The sequence below is a fragment of the Pungitius pungitius genome, chromosome 18 (assembly GCF_949316345.1).
Source record: "Pungitius pungitius chromosome 18, fPunPun2.1, whole genome shotgun sequence".
Lineage (NCBI taxonomy): Eukaryota > Metazoa > Chordata > Actinopteri > Perciformes > Gasterosteidae > Pungitius > Pungitius pungitius.
This window is the reverse complement of record NC_084917.1, coordinates 8,681,065-8,699,168: the sequence shown is the minus strand read 5'-3', so window position 1 is coordinate 8,699,168 and position 18,104 is coordinate 8,681,065. Positions and strand designations below refer to the sequence as shown.

At 41.2% G+C, this 18,104-nt stretch overlaps 2 protein-coding genes across 3 annotated transcripts; both read left to right on the top strand.

The window, feature by feature from the left end:
• Positions 1-2,797: 2,797 nt before the first annotated feature.
• On the top strand, positions 2,798-8,206 carry LOC119197368 (uncharacterized). Its single transcript, XM_062559022.1, has 6 exons — positions 2,798-3,074; positions 3,156-5,866; positions 6,287-7,363; positions 7,531-7,671; positions 7,781-7,909; positions 8,115-8,206. Exons 2-6 carry the CDS (start codon positions 3,751-3,753, stop codon positions 8,204-8,206), a joined length of 3,555 nt encoding a protein of 1,184 aa, XP_062415006.1. The 5' UTR covers positions 2,798-3,074; positions 3,156-3,750.
• Positions 8,207-11,268: 3,062 nt separating this feature from the next.
• On the top strand, positions 11,269-17,492 carry LOC119226554 (CMP-N-acetylneuraminate-beta-galactosamide-alpha-2,3-sialyltransferase 1-like). 2 transcript variants are annotated; one of them, XM_037484643.2, is made up of 7 exons: positions 11,269-11,522; positions 14,790-15,067; positions 15,478-15,674; positions 15,780-15,959; positions 16,103-16,127; positions 16,227-16,346; positions 16,504-17,492. In XM_037484643.2, exons 2-7 carry the CDS (start codon positions 14,840-14,842, stop codon positions 16,669-16,671), a joined length of 918 nt encoding a protein of 305 aa, XP_037340540.2. In that variant the 5' UTR covers positions 11,269-11,522; positions 14,790-14,839; the 3' UTR covers positions 16,672-17,492. The 2 variants fall into 2 exon arrangements, with proteins under 2 accessions (XP_037340540.2, XP_037340541.2); XM_037484644.2 differs by lacking the exon at positions 11,269-11,522 and having other exon boundaries at positions 14,949-15,067; positions 15,449-15,674.
• Positions 17,493-18,104: the final 612 nt, after the last annotated feature.

Below are 18,104 nucleotides of genomic sequence, written 5' to 3'. Positions count from 1 at the left end.
ATTAAAGTCTCAAGTCTGGTCCTTGCTTTGTGTTCACGACAGTTTCCTGCATCTTACCAAAAACGAGAGGGGAGTGAAGCTGGAGGAGTACTTCTCCGATGTGGAGAAGTTTGCCCGCTCCGCCTGGCTGAGGAGGATCGTGTGCGTACAAAATGATTACACTAGATACATTCTATATTATATACCTGTCTAGTTTGTATACACATTGCTATTATTTAATGTAAAAATAAAGTTTTTTTCAAAATCTCTCTCTCTCATGTCAGGTCTATTTCATTGACCATGTGTATTGTGTGGTGCTAGTTTAAATGGAAAGCAAAGATTGCTATTTTTAGTTGTGTTTCAATATGGTGAGGGATTATTTTTTGTTTCTAGATGCCGTTGCTGTAGTTTTGTCAACGATGCCCTCGTGTGGCCTCACAACGTCCAACAAGAATTTCAGGTACACCATCTGTCACGGTTTGGTTCTGCTTCATGTGTTATTTAGTAGTTTTCATGTCTCTTGTGTCCCTGGGAAACTTCACTTCCTGCCTTGGTCTATGATTGCCTGATTGTTTCCACCTGTGTCCAATCACCTGCACCTCCCTAGTGTATTTAAGCCCTGTGTGCCTGTTGTCTTGTTCAGTTGTCATTGGGTCCTTTGATTTGTGTGGTAAATAAAGAGCACATTTGGAAATTTTGAAGATCCTGCTTTTGAGTCCTGCCTCCTTCCGCCTGCACCGTTTCCTGACACCATCACGTTTTCCATAAATAAATAGCAAATGATCTCACGTGATGAACAGGTTGGGTGAATTTCTTTGTTATTATCAGTGGCAACAGAAGAAGTTTGCTCTCAGGGTTAGCTGTCGGATAAACAGAAAGATGAACAAACAAATTAGGAGGGTTTAAGGATCAACACCTACCCTGGAACATCCCGAATTATGGGCAATTTTCCCCCCCCTTCCCGATTTCCAATCACAGCCTCCTAAGTCAATGACGCGCGAAAAACTCCCGGTTGTTGTGAATTTGCGACGCATCAGACCAGTGTGCGCGCGGGTGCCGGGTGGCCAGAGCGGAGCTGTCCTATCTGTTAAAATGAGCAGTGAGGCTGGCGCTGCAAAGAAAAAAAAGATTGTGCTAGCACTCCCCGCGTCGACCGCTAGCACCCCCCCCCCGTCAGCGAAAGTGTCCCTGATTTGGGGTTGGGAGAGTTTGCAACCCTTTGCGTGCCCCGTGTTTGACGCGCTGCTGCCTCTTCCTCTGGCTCCAAGGGTTAGCCCATCAGTGGGAGCAAAGTAACGTTTAAGTACCTGCAGTATCATACACTCATGTGTAAATGTGTTTTTGTGAGGTTTCAAAAATAAAGCTCTCTGGAGGAAAGTGTACCCCTGTTAAAATATATTCATAATTTATAATGTTTATACAATATTCAAGTTCATAGTTTGATATTTATATTGTAGTTGAATACATCCCTGTTAGAAATTCATAGTAAAGTTAATAAAAAGTTCATGGAATTAACATTGATGGAGAAGGTCAGACTATTTCTTTCAGAAAGACCCTTAGTTAGCTAGCTCATTTAAAATATCTTAAACTTAAACTTTTTTGACCCTGCCTCGGAATCGAGAATCGCTGGGAATCGGAATCGTTTCAAATTCAAACAATACCCAACCCTAACTATATTACAAACATTTTCATTACCATCAGTTGTCAAAGGCCCTACAGAGGCACACGCCTGCATTTCCTAGCTGCAAAATCAGCTATCAGGTCATCATATGACAGTTTCTTAGCCACGTCCCCATTGACGCTGATGACAGCCAGACCACTTAAAGTTCCCTAATCACATCACGTTCAGTCAAAGGGTTTTTCCAAAGTTAACCCTACCAAGAGCCGTTTCCCACTCATCATTTCATTACGTTGTGAAAGTGTCACTTGTAGCTAGGCTACTTTTTCACTATACAATAAGATTGTTTGAACATTATTGATGGCTAAATACCCTTTGATTGATTGAAAAAAGCGTCCTGAAGTGCAAAGCAAACTAGGCTAATAGGCTAACGTTACTTGACTATATCTCTGATGGCTAAAAGAAATAGCAGGCCCAATTTATGCATAATCAGAAATACCATTGCTAGCTAGCTAGCAACCTAAGGAATGATTGCAAGTCTTATTGTTAACGGTAACATCAATGATAACAAAAACGTAAATGATAACATAAAAAACAAATGATAACAAAAATGTTAACGGTAACAGAAACCGTGCGGACATTATGAGCGCGAGTACATGTGGCCACCCGGCCGCCCGGTGACCGCTAGCAACGGTCCTCACGAGACAAAGTTTGGGGACCCCTGATTTAAAACATTGTCTTAGCTGAGAGCGACGCGCGAGCGTCATCCCGCTGTCTCTTCTTTTTTCCGCCCCCGACTCTTGATGCCTTTTCGAAGCCGTTTCAAAGCTGTCTGCTACATTTGAGATTTGAGGCATAATCGAACAAACGACTGGGAGGTGGGGGGAGGAGGTTCAACAACAGGAGGTTCCCCTTTTTCTCGACTAATTTGGTCTAGGCCTATTACTTTTGTATTGTTTTTGCATATTAACATGCTTTAGACATATTTTATATTTGTTATTTATACTAGTAGCCTACTGTGATGATTTTTCACGTCCCAGATTTTTTTATGCCCCCCCAGACACTTGGTGCCCTACGCGCAGCGCGTGATGTGTGTGTGCGGATTGCCGGCGCTGATCTTATTGTTGCACTTGTTCCATTATTGTACTGTCTGCTGTCATGCACCAATTGTCAAGTCAAATTCATGTCTGACATATAATGGCTTTAGCTGTCATGAATGTAATTCACGTCATTTGTATTGTATATTGATGCACTTGTATATTTGTTTGTTCTCTGAAGTATTTGTTTGTTTGGTTTGTGGGGTGGGAACTATAATTGTGCGGTCGGTTTCGGGGGGGACATGTTTTGGTGTTACAAAGCTGTGAGGTCAGTTACGATGGAACCACAGCAACGGGATTGTCATTTTCATGTAGCTCCCATAAGTGGTGATGGTTCCTAGAGTTTGCTCGTTCCCTCTTGGACGTGTGCAGCCAGTGAGGTATGTTTGTTTTCTGTTATCTGTTTGATATGTTCTTATGATGTCCGCTAAAAGACGATCGATGTGTCACGTGTTTTTTAGTTCGACGGTGGATACCAACGTTTTCAAATGGTGGAATAAATCCGGCAGTACGAATCATGGTCTCGTGTGTTTCCTGGAGGGAGTGATAGTCGAACTCAGACCTGCGTGAACCGTTCCCGACCTGCTCGTCAAGACGGATCACAGATAAACAACTTTTACGTTAAAGGACACACAAGTTCACCTATTTTCAGACGTCCATAAGTCAGGCACGGAAGTGTGTTCTGAAAGGACAAAAGGACTGAAAAATAGAAGGGAAAGAAGTACCACAAGGAGCTGTGTGAAGCCAATTAACATAACGGTGTTTATCAGGTATGAAGGAGCATGTACGTAAGTGAGTGTTACAGCTGAACTTTGTCTTTTGTTTGTGATTTGAGAAAAGTATTAATTTCTTAAAGAAGTTGTGTGCATTGAAGAAAGGTATCATTTTGACAGGAGTAATATATGATATCTGCAAGTCTTTATAATGCCTAGTTCAAAGGGTTAAGTTAAAGGAAAGTAACCTATTATTTTGGGGTATTTGGTAAATGCTTGTTGTGAAATGTATTGGTTATTTGTGAAACTTGATAGTGTACAGCCTGCTTACAAATAATTTAAAATGTCACAAATAAGCAAAGATAGTCATTATGAAGGCGCACTCATAGAACAAGAGACAAGGAAGATCGATGAGTCCTGCGTCCTACAAAAAGAAGTTCAGCCAGAAGAGCTGCGAAAAGGTGAAAGAGCCCGCACATTAACAGAAAAAGGAAGAGAATTTCAAAGAGAAAAAACAAAAGGGCTACTACTTCGCTTTGACAGCATATATGAACGTTGGAAGGCTTTAACTAAGCTGGCAAAGAAATCTGTAACAAGACAGGATCCCAGTAACATCCTACAAGAAAACATCAACACTATTCAAAGAGAATTATCTGAGCTGAATAATGTTTATGACGAATACAGAAGGATGGACAGCCCAGCTCACGAAATGCGCCGCAAGCTGGACAATTGCACATCAGTCACAAAAGTCGTCGTACAAAACGCACAGTCGCAAATCCAGGGCATAGAAGAAGAACTGATTTGGCCAGATGCAAGCTCTGTATTTGCCTCTACAACGTCGAGCGTTTCATCTCCAAACTCCAAGTGTTCGAGGGCCATTTCCAATCGCTCTAATGCATCCTCGATTAAAAGACAAGAAGCTGCTGCAGAGTATGCAGCCACCCAAGCTGTGTTAAAGATTATGGCTGAACAAGATTGCCAGCAAGAGAAACTGCAAAGACTTGAAGTTGAAGATAGACTGATAGTTGCAGACCAAGAAGCAGCTGCACGTACTCGCCGTCTTCAGCAAGAAAGAGAAGAGACTGAGCGTAAGATAGAAAAGGAGAAGCAAGAAGCTACTCTCTTAAAGAAACAGCAAGAAGAAAATGCTGAAAGGAAAAAATCTGTAGAGGACCTGAAAAGAGAGCTTGAGCGTTTGGAAGAGCTAAAGAGACTGAATGCAGCCAGAGCAAGGCTTCAAATCTACGATGAAGATACGTTCCAACCAGAGCAAGAGCTAACATCATGTAGGTTTGAGTTGCCTATGCCTGAGCAAGCAATTAATCAGGAGAACCCTGTGAATCCACAACGTCAACCTCTAGGAGAGGTAGCTCCGAGCAGTATACTTCAAAACGAAACAGGAGAGCTGGTGAAGGTTCTAGCTGAAGCAATATCAGCAAATAGACTACCCATTCCAGAGCCTACCATCTTTAGTGGAGATCCACTCAAGTTTAACCATTGGAAGTCTTCTTTCCAGACACTAGTGGAGAGAAAAAATATTCCAACCACAGAAAAAATCTTCTTCCTCCAGAAATATGTGGGAGGAGCAGCAAGGGAAGCTCTGGAAGGTTACTTTCTGATTGATTCAGAACATTCATATTGCGCAGCATGGAACCTACTCAACGAACGATACGGAGATCCGTTCGTAATCGCCAAAGCCTTCAGAGACAAGTTACATGCATGGCCAAAACTAGCCTCTAGAGAGAGTGCCGAGTTGAGAAGATTTGTGGACTTCTTACGTAGCTGTGAAGCTGCTATTGTTCACATTGAAAGCCTAAAGGTTCTTAACGATGACATTGAAAATCAAAGACTCACTGCCAAACTACCTGACTGGTTGAGTACTAGATGGAACCGAAGAGCCACACAATATCAAATGGAACACAGAAGATTTCCTAGCTTTAATTATTTTGTTACATTCCTGACAATGGAAGCTAATATTGCATGCAACCCAATAACCTCTTACCATGCATTACAACAAAGCCAACCTGATAAAGCGAAGATCAAGAGCCAAACCATAGTGGCCACTAAAGCCCAAAGTGCAAAGATCTTCACAACCAATGCAAGTGAAAGAACCATACCCACATGTGTGTTTTGCAAGAAGTTAGGACACAGTCTACACAAGTGTCACAGATTTGTCGAAACACCAGTTGCTGATCGAGTGAAGTTCATTCAAAGCGAGAGACTATGCTTCGGATGTTTGTGCCCCGGTCATCAATCCAAGAGTTGCAGTAGCCGGCTGGCCTGTGACACCTGCTCAAAACGTCATCCTACATGCTTACACGAAGATCGCTCAAAGCAAGAACAAAGGAGAGAATCTTCTAAAGAAATGAGCTGTAGCAATGAAAGAAAGCCACAATCAACACAACGACAAGACAACATCAAGGAAAGCACATCTAACAGAGTTGTGCAAGATGTCAACAGTACACAGACTTCAGCAATAGTTCCTGTTTATGTGTCCACTCCAAGTGATTCAAACAAGGAAGTTCTTGTCTATGCACTTCTAGATTCACAAAGCGATTCTTCATTCATTCTTGAGGAAGTAGCAAACGTTCTGGATACAGACATGGAACCAGTGAATTTGAAACTATCGACAATGTCGTCAAAGGGAACGATTGTACCTTGTAAAAGACTCAAAGACTTACAAATAAGAGGGCTATTCTCCTCTAAGAAGATAACAGTACCAACAATATACAGTCGCGAATTCATACCAGCTAATAGGACACATATTCCAACTCAAGAGACTGCTAAAGCATGGCCTCATCTGCAACATCTCGCACAACACATTGCACCACAAAAAGAATGCGAAATTGGTCTGCTTATTGGGTACAACTGCCCTCAAGCGCTAATGCCTAGAGCAGTCGTGTGTGGGGAAGATGACCAACCCTTCGCTCAGAAAACTGATCTAGGTTGGAGCATAGTGAGTTATGGGGACCCACAGGAGCACTACAGTGATGTAATTGGAGTAAGCCATCGCATCATCGTAAGGCAAGTGACACCTGAAACAAACCCGAAGGTCAAGCTCAAAAGAGAAGTTCATTACGTCTGCAAGACTCAGATCAAGGAAGTGATCAGTCCAGAGGATGTAATTAAGGTGCTGGAATCTGACTTCAGTGAAAGGTTGGTGGAAGATGTCACTGTCTCTCAGGAGGACCTCCTCTTCTTGGCCAAGCTGAGAGAGGGAATCAAACACAAACCAGATGGTCATTATGAAATGCCCTTACCATTCAAACGAGACAGACCAACTCTACCCAACAACAAGTCATGTGCTGTGCAGCGTTTAAGGTGCTTGGAACGGAAGCTCAAGAGAGACCATAAATACTGCTCAGACTACGTCAACTTCATGAAGGACGTCATCGCTCGGGGCGACGCAGAAAGAGTTCCAGAAGAAGAACTAGACAATCAACCAGCCTGGTATATTCCCCACCACGGAGTATACCACCCTCACAAGCCTGGGAAGATCCGCGTTGTTTTTGATTGTTCAGCTAGGTTCAAAGACACATCACTGAATGATCACCTTCTTACAGGACCAGAGCTCACAAACACCTTGGTGGGAGTTCTATGCAGATTTCGCAGGTGCCCAGTTGCGGTTATGTGCGATGTGGAGCGAATGTTCCATCAGTTCCATGTAAGACCTGAAGACCAAGACTACCTGAGGTTCTTATGGTGGGAGAATGGCGACTTGGAGTCTTCACCGTCAATTTTCCGGATGAAAGTTCACCTGTTTGGGGCAGCCTCCTCACCTGGTTGTGCCAATTTTGGTCTTAAACATCTAGCTGCTGAAAGTCGGGACCAATTTGACCAGAAGACAGTTAAATTTATCGAAAGAAATTTCTATGTTGACGATGGACTGGTCAGCGTGGCGTCTGATGCTGAGGCAATCAACCTCATCAAAGAAGCAAGACAGCTTTGCAGCACAGGTAAGCTCAGACTGCATAAGTTTGTGTCTAACAGCGGCAATGTATTAAAAGCCATACCAAAGGAAGAGTGCGCTGAAAGCGTCAAAGACCTCGACATGGCTCTCGGAGAGCCACTCATGGAAAGAGCTCTCGGTGTTCAATGGTGTCTGTCCTCTGATGACTTTCAGTTCAGAGTCGCAGTCAAGGAGCACCCATTGACAAGAAGAGGAGTGCTATCTACGGTAGCCTCCATCTACGACCCATTAGGGTTCGTAGCCCCATTTATTCTCCTCGGAAAGCAGATATTGCAGCAACTGTGTCGAGACAAGGTTGGTTGGGACGAGCCACTCCCAGAAGAAACCAGAACACAGTGGGAATCATGGCTACAAGATCTTCAAAACTTATCTGATGTAAGGATCAAAAGGTGCTATGTTCCAGCAAACTTCAGTGAAGTCAAACAGTACCAGCTTCACCACTTCTCCGACGCCAGCGTCACAGGCTACGGGGAGTGCACTTATCTCAGAGCCATCAACACCAGCGGAGATGTACACTGTTCATTAGTCATGGGTAAGGCACGTGTTGCACCGACAAAGGTCACCACAATACCCCGACTTGAGTTATCTGCAGCAGTAGTAGCAGCAAGGATAAGTGTCATGCTTAGAAATGAGCTCGAGATCAATGGCCTTCAAGAATACTTTTGGACGGACTCAAAGGTTGTTCTGGGATATATAAACAATGAGGCAAGAAGGTTCCACGTGTTTGTGGCGAACAGAATCCAAAGAATTAAATCAACCTCAGATCCCCAGCAATGGCGATTTGTACGCTCTGAAGACAATCCGGCGGATCATGCTTCAAGAGGTCTAAAGGCAGATCAGCTCGTCACTTCTACTTGGTTCAAAGGCCCAGAGTTTCTGTGGAAACAAGAGTTGCCCGTAGAAGATGTTAAAGCGAATGAGGTCATTGACAGCGATCCAGAACTTCGAAAGGCCCAGGCGTTCAACACCAAAGCAAAGGAGGAAAGGACACTGCTAGACCGCTTGACAAAATTCTCTGACTGGAGAAGAGCTGTTAAAGCTATTGCTCGGCTCAAACACTACGCAAAGCAGGTCAAAGGTCTCATTTCTAAAACAAGTCAAGTCACAAGCGTCGGGGAAAGACAGGAAGCTGAGCTTTTCATAATCAAATTGGTTCAAACGGAAGCATTTGGCAATGAAATCAAAAGCATAAAGAAATGCAAGAACGTCAACCCAAAAGACAAAACAAACAAGCTACACAAGCTATGTCCCTTCATAGATGAGTATGGTTTGCTCAGGGTGGGAGGACGTTTAACCAGATCAGAGCTTCACCCACACGTCAAACATCCTGCTATCTTACCAAAGGCAAGCCATGTGTCTTCGTTGCTCATCAAACACTACCATGAGAAAGTACATCACCAAGGAAGAGGAATAACTGTAAATGAATTGCGATCCAATGGAATATGGGTCACAGGATGCAGCAGTGCAGTTGCTTCACACATTTACAAGTGCACAAGCTGCAGAAGGTACAGACGTGGTACACATGATCCAAAGATGGCAGATTTGCCAGAAGAAAGATTGGAAGCGACTGCTCCATTCACATATTGTGGCATGGATTGCTTTGGACCATTCTATGTGAAAGAAGGGAGAAAAGAACTGAAAAGGTATGGGCTTCTTTTCACTTGTATGTGCTCTAGAGCAATACATATTGAGATGCTTGATGACCTCACTTCAGATGCTTTCATTAATGCACTCCGCGCATTCATTGCAATACGTGGTAATGTAAGACAGTTGAGATGTGATCAAGGCACCAATTTTGTTGGCGCCAAAGCAGAGTTCATGAAAGCAATGGAAGACATGGATCATGAACAATTGAAGAAACATGGATGCCAGTTTGTAATGAATTTCCCATCATCAAGTCACATGGGAGGTGTATGGGAGAGACAAATAAGAACTATCAGAAGTGTTCTCACAGCAATCCTTGACCAATCTGCTAAAAGAGTTGACAGTGCATCACTTAGAACTTTCCTGTACGAAGTGATGGCTATTGTTAACAGCAGACCTCTGACAACAGAGAACCTAAACGATCCAACGAGTGTTGAACCTCTCACGCCCAACCATATACTCACGATGAAGTCCAACATAATATCTCCTCCTCCTGGTCAGTTTGTGAGTCAGGATGTTTACCTGCGCAAAAGATGGCGCCAGGTACAGTTCTTGGCAAACGAATTCTGGACAAGATGGAAAAAGGAGTACCTTCTTAGTCTTCAACAAAGACAAATATGGCAAAGGGACAAAAGAAACACGAAGGTTAACGACATTGTCATTCTAAATGAGAACGACTCTCCACGAAATCAATGGAGATTGGCAAGAGTAACACAAGTGTATCCTAGCACTGATGGACGAGTCAGGAAAATAAAACTGTTAATGAGTGATTCAACCCTAGATAAGAAGGGAAAACGCACTACTAAGCCAGTCTATCTTGACAGGCCTGTACAGAAGACTGTTTTACTGCTTGAAGCAGATTGAATGTCATGGATGTTTGAGAAAGGAAATCCCAAAAATTGTGATTTGGTGGGAGTTTAGCTGTCATGAATGTAATTCACGTCATTTGTATTGTATATTGATGCACTTGTATATTTGTTTGTTCTCTGAAGTATTTGTTTGTTTGGTTTGTGGGGTGGGAACTATAATTGTGCGGTCGGTTTCGGGGGGGACATGTTTTGGTGTTACAAAGCTGTGAGGTCAGTTACGATGGAACCACAGCAACGGGATTGTCATTTTCATGTAGCTCCCATAAGTGGTGATGGTTCCTAGAGTTTGCTCGTTCCCTCTTGGACGTGTGCAGCCAGTGAGGTATGTTTGTTTTCTGTTATCTGTTTGATATGTTCTTATGATGTCCGCTAAAAGACGATCGATGTGTCACGTGTTTTTTAGTTCGACGGTGGATACCAACGTTTTCAAATGGTGGAATAAATCCGGCAGTACGAATCATGGTCTCGTGTGTTTCCTGGAGGGAGTGATAATGGCAATAAATGTTTCCTGATTCCTGATTTAGTGTCTCATACATCTTTAATTGTATTTAAGAAATACTTAATTAAATGTATAGGTCCATTTTATTCTCCTGAAAGGAAAATGTATGATTACATCTGTACTGTCTTTGTTCTTGGCCATCCTCCAATGTTTTTCTTTCATTTGTGTGTTTGTTCCGATCACCACACAAAGCAATTACTTCCACATTGTTGTTCTGCATGCATTACCTGCTTAAGTAATTTGATGCTGGCTTTCACTTTTTTTTTTAAACAGCGAAAGCATGGAAAAGTAGAACGAATGTAATAGACATTTTACAGACAGGTAAAAAGTAAGATAAAGATAAATAAAGTCCCGAACTTAGTAATTAGGTGTAACACTTGACTTTCCCCCAGTTATCTAAACGTTCTCTGGCAGGTTTAACCTGATCTTCATTGATTGGTTTGTTTACCGTCTTTGTTTGTTTCTCATAATTAAATAGAAACAGGGTTTGTTCTGTTATGGAGCCACGGGTAATAAAATCCTGACGCTTTCATAGTTTGCTTCACCTGAAGAAAAGGAAACCACAAATCAATAAACAAACCCAGTTGGTCGAATAAGGTAAATTGATCATAGCGTCGAGGTGAAACTGAATGGGAAATCGTCGGTTTGCATTGGTGTCCATAGGTGCGCACACTTCCCCTCGGCAGACGGAACTTTTTCACGGTCTGAAAGCCACGCCATTGACAATGGCAAAGTGTGCTTTTGTGGACCTCAAGGACGCACCCAGTAAGAACCTAGTTTTGTGTAATCCTGACTTTGCTGAAGACCTCGTGGAGGAAACAGATACCTCAGGAAGAGGTTTGGCCAACCATTTCCCCTCAGTGTTTATAAGCAGAACGTTTCCTGGTTTTTCCTTTCCTCGCGGCATTCACGCGCACCTTCCTTTGTGAGATGGACAGGTAAAGCCCTCCGGATATATGCGCACGGTGCTGAGTCATAGCCGCACAACACCAGCCGCATGCTGAACCTGCGCAGGCTTACGGACCAGAACGCACACCAACGGAGCCCCTCTTCCAAATCAGTGGTTCTGCGTGGATTTTTGTTCCTTCAGACTTTAAACTCAAAATAACTAAGTGGATTTACCGTCCATTCAGGTAAGACAAAACTAAAATATTAATGCATAATAACCGATGATGAATATTGCCAAAAAGTATAATATTAATGACTGGATTATTCTCCTTGTACTTTTTGTTATCAATAACAGTAACCAAACTAGCATAACTTTCGATTAATAATCAATCCTGACAATACAAAATAAATGTTGTGAATTTGTTTGGCAGCTTTTTGATATAAAAACGAGTTCATGGGGTTTGCCTCTCCAATAACAAACTGTTTTTTCTTTTCTTTTGATGACTGTTTGTTCAAACAACCTGTTTCAATATTTTATGGGAAATTCTCAGTAGAGTGTAATTTACAACGCCCGTGGTTACCACGGATTGGTATCATTCCAGTCAAAAGAATGAATTAAACTCATTCATAACACCGGAGAACAAACGGACTCATCGGGTGCTTTGCATTGAGTTGTTAGAATTAAATGTGCCAACGTGTCAAAATCATTCATTCAAGTCTGTAAATCATGTATTATTGTGAAAAACAGGAAATGGATAAAAAATACAGTCCATGTGTCAATTGTGTAAATACGTATTCAAATTTTTAAAGAATTAATGTAGACAGACCAGTAATTATCAGGGAATTATTTTTCAATTTCAAACTTAAGGCCCTTAAAAATGTCATTCACGAGCCAGCTTCTGTTCAATTTTAGATTGGTTTGGAAAGGAAACATCAATGGCTACATAATAATTCAGGTTGATTGGGCCATATTCATATATATTAACATAATGACGACATCTTATTCATACAATTCAGTATATGTATACTATAAAAACTAAAACAATATTTCCTATGATATAATTATACCATATCGTTACTATTATAACGTTATATGTGTTGAGAAAAGAGCACCTCAAAAGCCACACAAAACTTTACACGATAAAGCCCCCCATGGTTTAAATAAAAGAAAAGGGAGCATGAGAAGCTAAACCCGGCGTTAGCATGTAGCTAACTAGCTAGCTACATCCAGTAGCAGAAGTCTCTACAGCAGCTTTGTATGTGCGGCTTCCCTTTCACGCCGGTCTGTGGCTGATCTGGGTCAGGTTGTTTTACCATTATACCTTAATTTGCAAGTATATTCCATGTTTCAAAAACAGAAATACACAAACATTGACTATTTGTCAAATGTATTCATGATAAAATTTCAAAAATTGTTTTTGATGCCCAGTGGTGATATTTCTCTAGTAATATTTGAGAGTTAGCTAAGTGATTTCTGAATTTCTTCACTAAATTATGTCCTGTTGACCATGTTAAAAAAACATTTTACAGGAGCCGAATATGCTGTAAAATAATATGAAGCCGGCTAAAAATCTAAACATTTGTTCAAGAAATGTTTCGTTCTCAACATAACAGTTTGGATGGATCATTGACTTGTGAGCTCAAACCACATCCAAGGGCAGTTCCACATTAGGGGCAACGAAAGAAGACATGGCCAAAACAAGCTTCAGTTCCATTTTACTACAGTGACGACACCACAGTGTCTCAGAAGTTTTCAGATTTCCATTTTAAAGAGCTCTGAGCTGTCAAACAAAGCGGCTTAGCATTGAAATAACTACAAAGTAACTACAACACTACACATTGATTGAACCTTTATATATGTGACAAAGTACAACTTTGTACTAGCCACCATGTAGTTCCATATTGCAGGTTACCCAAAGTAAATGGATAAAACCAGAAGCAGTTACAGACAGTCAATAGTTTATTCAGTCTCTTTGCTTGTACTTGGCAGGGGTAACAAAGCATAGATCAATTAATTTACTATACATCATGACAAAATACTAGGAAACACAATGAGTAAACACATAACATAGGCACAGAGAACCCACCCAAGTAATTGGTTGTACTGCTGAATTTACAACGGACAAATCAGCTATGCGTGATTTCTGATATACTCATGCACATGCTAGTGAACACTGCAAACGTTAAAACACCTAAATTAGGTCACACGATGACATCAAGCAAAATCACAAAAAGAAACAAATTATATCAAAACTCAATCATTAAGAGTGTTTACACTGTAAGCGTTGCAAGGGCAGAGAAATGCCCGCTATATTCTTACAGTAGAGCTATACCAGAGTTGGGCCCACAAGGAGAACAGACATCAACAAACAGTACAAAACACGTGGCTTTAACTGCTTAGTATGCCAAAGGGAAAAGAAACAAAACGAGGAAAACAGTGGTCCGGCTACGAATGATGATCGTTTGTAGATCTATAACACAAATTGTTCATATTAGCAGATATTGCACATTTTCCCAGTACATCATTCCTCTACTACTCACAAAATTGAGAATAACTAGAATAAAAATTAACTAATTAAAATAGGGCAGTATGATTACATTACACGTATAGTAATCTGACCAACTAATAATATGGCCCACGTCACAGTCGCTTTGCCCAGGTGAATGCACTTAAAACCATGCCTGAATTGCCTACCTGGTCGTCCTTTGTTAATTCCAGTGAAAAGACTTTACATGTGCGTCTATGGGTCTCACGCCACCACAGTCAGACAAACCAAGGGCTATGAGGAGTAAGACACACACTAGTGAGCTGTATGCCTACTAATAACAAAACACAGGGCGTAACATGCACAGCATACCGTAGCTAATCAGAAATAGTAAAAAACCAACTAAGCATAACCGCTTACCTCCTAATGCCCAATGTATAATTTGGCAGCCTCAAATAGCGTGCCAACCAGCGACGGCAACATGAAACTCAAACAATTCCCGAGGTCATTTCCTGGTTTATCAAGCCGGATGTTATGGGCTCATTAGTCCTCATCTGGTGCACCTGTGGGTGCCAGCCAATACACGCCTACTTGGGCCGACCCTATCACATATATTTATTCATTCATTTTGCAGGGACAATTGACACTAATCAACAGTTGTACTGTAAGTGAGCCACAGTTAGCCAGAGAAGCTGATTTCCAACTGCCTTCCCGGCCAGATGTTTTTATGGCAGCCTAAAAGAAGAAAACAATAAAAGAAAAAAAACAACTCACAATAAAATCCATAGACAAACAAACAACGTATACACAAAACCAATAGCCATCAAAAGAAAAGTGTGCCACAACAGACCAGAGCAACCGGGTGCACATCAATACTTGCCTTCACAGAGAACGTAAATGTGCTAAACGAGCTGTAAAATAACAAACTCACCTCTTGAAGCAGATCTAGTAAGTGTGCTGCTTTGACTGCTTTGTTTCTTCATAACGTTCCACCACTGACCATAATCCTTGTGTGTTTCACCACAGGCTTCATCTACAGATTGGAGCGGCTTCCCATTCGGCCTTGCACATCCAAGATGAAAACAATTGCTCGCATGCTCATTTTATTTTTGAGTGTTTCTGCTATTTTGTTTTTTTGGGGAAAAGTCTCACAATATGATCCGCCTCAGGAACGAAGATCCTGTGCTTGTGACAAATGTCTATTTGAAAACGGGACGTTGGCTTTTCAGAATTTGAGCAAATTTTCACAACCATTTTTATCCAGGAACTACAATCTACCAGAAGAAGATTTCAACTGGTGGAGGGTAAGTTGTGACCTTCCAAGATTAGAGTCCCTCAACCTGCAGCTCAAATCCAGATCAGAAAGTAAAACACTTTCACGTTTGACAGTGGCATTTTGGGGACGCTCTCAGCTGGGTTATCCCCTGTGGTCCCTACTGGCCTTGGACCACTAGGTAGTGATTTAGGTATAAAACAGTGGCTTTGGAAGGACATGGAGATGCACGCAGCGCACACACAAGAGACCCTCTGCATGATCCTCCTGAAGGAAATAGTATATTCAATGAGCCTTGAGTCTCTTTGAGGCATAATCCCTCCATTTGGTTCACAAAACAATCATAAATATTTTCTCGCTCTTAATATCACATATTCCAATTTGTGTAGTTTGTGTGTCTCATGTTGTCTAGCGGCTGGTCGTGTTTGGTGCTCCTGACAGGTCATACAACACGGAGGCGGCACCATCAGTGAATACAGAAGAAACATGTCGAGGGTTTTTCAGCTGATCCCAGCCAATCCTCCACTTGAAGAATCCATCCCTGGCCGCTGCAGGACTTGTGCTGTGGTGGGAAATTCTCGTAATTTGTTAAAATCAAAATACGGACCTTTAATAGATTTCCAGGACTACGTCATAAGGTAAATGAGCCGAAACAAACGAGAATGACGATTTTTATCAAAGTCAAATCTCACGTCTGTGTTTTCCCTAACATTGACTCATGAAATACCCTTTGTACCATTTAGAATTAACATGGGTCATTCTAAAGGCTTTGAAGCAGATGTTGGGAACAGAACAACTCATCAGGTCATGTATCCAGAGAGTTCTTCTCAGTTGGATAACACCACTCGTCCGGTGCTGTTTACATTTAAGATGAGGGATATTCAATGGATTATAAAGAACATCAGCACACAACCTTCTAGAAAGTGAGTCTTGTTTTTCATTTCAGCTCTAGTTGAGATGCTACGGTTAGTCTTCTGAAGCCTTCCAGCCTGATCTCTGCTTTACTTACATCCAATCAATAGATGTTTATGTTTGACATTTTATGCTTTTTTCAACATGTGCCAAGAAAACCCCTCTTCAACAAGGATTTGGTGAGTCTTATTGTTTACATTTTCAACAATAAATGTGATATGCTCCAGAGGTAATGGTTAATAAAATATATTGAAAGCCTAATTCTGATTTCATGACAGGTTATGGTCGTTAACCCAGCTTTCATGAGGAATATTCATCACGTGTGGCTGCAAAGGAAGGACTATTATCCCTCCACCGGCTTCATGTCTTTAGTTCTTGCACTGCATATTTGTGAAGAGGCAAGTTTATTTTTAAGTGATTTTCATTACACGTTGATTTACAAATGGAAGCTAATTTTGATAAAGAAATAACACCTAATCTTGTGTTATTTAGCAAGATTTATTAAGCCTTTATTTCATTTTCTGATTCTAAAATTGCTTATCTTTGTTTTCCCAGGTCCATGTGTTTGGTTTTGGAGCAGACAGTGATGGAAACTGGAGTCATTACTGGGCAAATGAACCCAAAAATGAAGTAAAAACTGGAGGACATCCTGGAAATGTAGAGTTCGAAATGATCATGGCGCTGACAAAGCATAAAGTAATCGAATTCTATAACGGGAGATAATGTTTCCCTCAGCATTTAACTTATTCAAGCCTTGACAATGGATTCCTTACAAAGCAAGACAACACTAAGGATCACAGATCATCTCCACTAACGGAACGAACAGAGGCCGAACTGATCTACACGTGTTGGGAGTCTTTGTGTTTAAATTACCAACTGCTTCAGAGACATTGACCACAAATGGATTCCAATTCATTGCAGGATCTCAGAAAGACATTTTCCTCTTCTTTTTCTTATTGTCTTTTTTATGATGCACCAAATAAATGTGGTGGGGAGTTCTGCGGTGAAAAAAAGGTAGCAAAGTTAATAATATTTCAGACTTATAGTAATCCACCTCACATTGTTGACATAAAGCTACAGTTTTAAGGTCGAATCACAATTTCACAATAAAAGTCCATTTGTATTCAAAGGTATCAGTTTTGAAATACTGATGTTTCTTTGTGTTATTCACTGTAAAGACATCAAATCTCTATACACGTTGTCACGGCGTGAAGAATCACACGACAAGGATAGCTTAAACAAAGTTCCCGGAGGGTGGTTTATTTACAAAGTGATAGAGATCTGTGCTCCTGAGAGGCTGAGCGGTCACCCGCTGCTTTCTGGAGAAAAGATAGCGAACAGGCGTTAGCGTTCTGTCTCATGGAGAGGTTTCTCTCCCTCTGGTAAAAAAAAAACCCCATGCGGCTTATGTGGCTGTTGTTTGATGAACTGCAGCTGGGGCTGATCAGCCGCTGACGAGGGCGTGCAGGTGTTCCTCGTGTGTTACCAGGACGACGCTGATGAATCCTCTGAGTGCTCGTCACAACGTGTATACCCCAAATAGATTCAATGTAGCCCCATGAAATAAAGTGAAATAAGCCAAGCTATTCAATTTCAAACTTTGTAAATTCTCAGAAACCGTGTGCATCAACCACTGATCAGTTGTTTCCCCAACAAACTAGGTTCATGTGTACATCTCAATACACATATAGTTGCATGTTCTAATAGATTTTAAATAAATATATTTTATAATATATTTTTCCTTATTATAATGTATTGATATGGTATATTGATAATAGTTACAATATGGTAGTTATATCATATTCTGAATAATGTTTTACATATATGTATGCGCCACCCTTCCCTATGATTTTAATGGTCTGGCCCCCGTTTGACCGAAGTGGGCATTATCGGGAAGGTGCATGTGAAGAAAATGTTGCTACCTCTATCAATATGGGGCGCCGTTTGTAAAATATTCTATGTTCTAAAATACTGCGTGGTTTTGGTACATTAGCATATGTCACTTTAACATTGAGAGAAATTCATGTAATGCAATAACTTTTCCAAGGATGTTTGGCAGTAACACAAGTTGTTAAACAATATAAATATGTAATCTAAACATAAATGTAAATGTTATATAAATGTTAAATGTTATACATAAATGTAAATGTTAAATG

Bases quoted from the DNA above. Each gene is read 5' to 3' on its own strand.
- LOC119197368 (XM_062559022.1), top strand. From the start codon at position 3,751: ATGTCACAAATAAGCAAAGATAGTCATTATGAAGGCGCACTCATAGAA. The intron at 5,867-6,286 runs GTACACAGACTT...ACTGCCCTCAAG, and splicing joins AGTTGTGCAAGATGTCAACA to CGCTAATGCCTAGAGCAGTC. The intron at 7,672-7,780 runs GTTGGTTGGGAC...GCTATGTTCCAG, and splicing joins AGCAACTGTGTCGAGACAAG to CAAACTTCAGTGAAGTCAAA.
- LOC119226554 (XM_037484643.2), top strand. From the start codon at position 14,840: ATGAAAACAATTGCTCGCATGCTCATTTTATTTTTGAGTGTTTCTGCT. The intron at 15,068-15,477 runs GTAAGTTGTGAC...TGCTCCTGACAG, and splicing joins AAGATTTCAACTGGTGGAGG to GTCATACAACACGGAGGCGG. The intron at 15,960-16,102 runs GTGAGTCTTGTT...ACATGTGCCAAG, and splicing joins AGCACACAACCTTCTAGAAA to AAAACCCCTCTTCAACAAGG.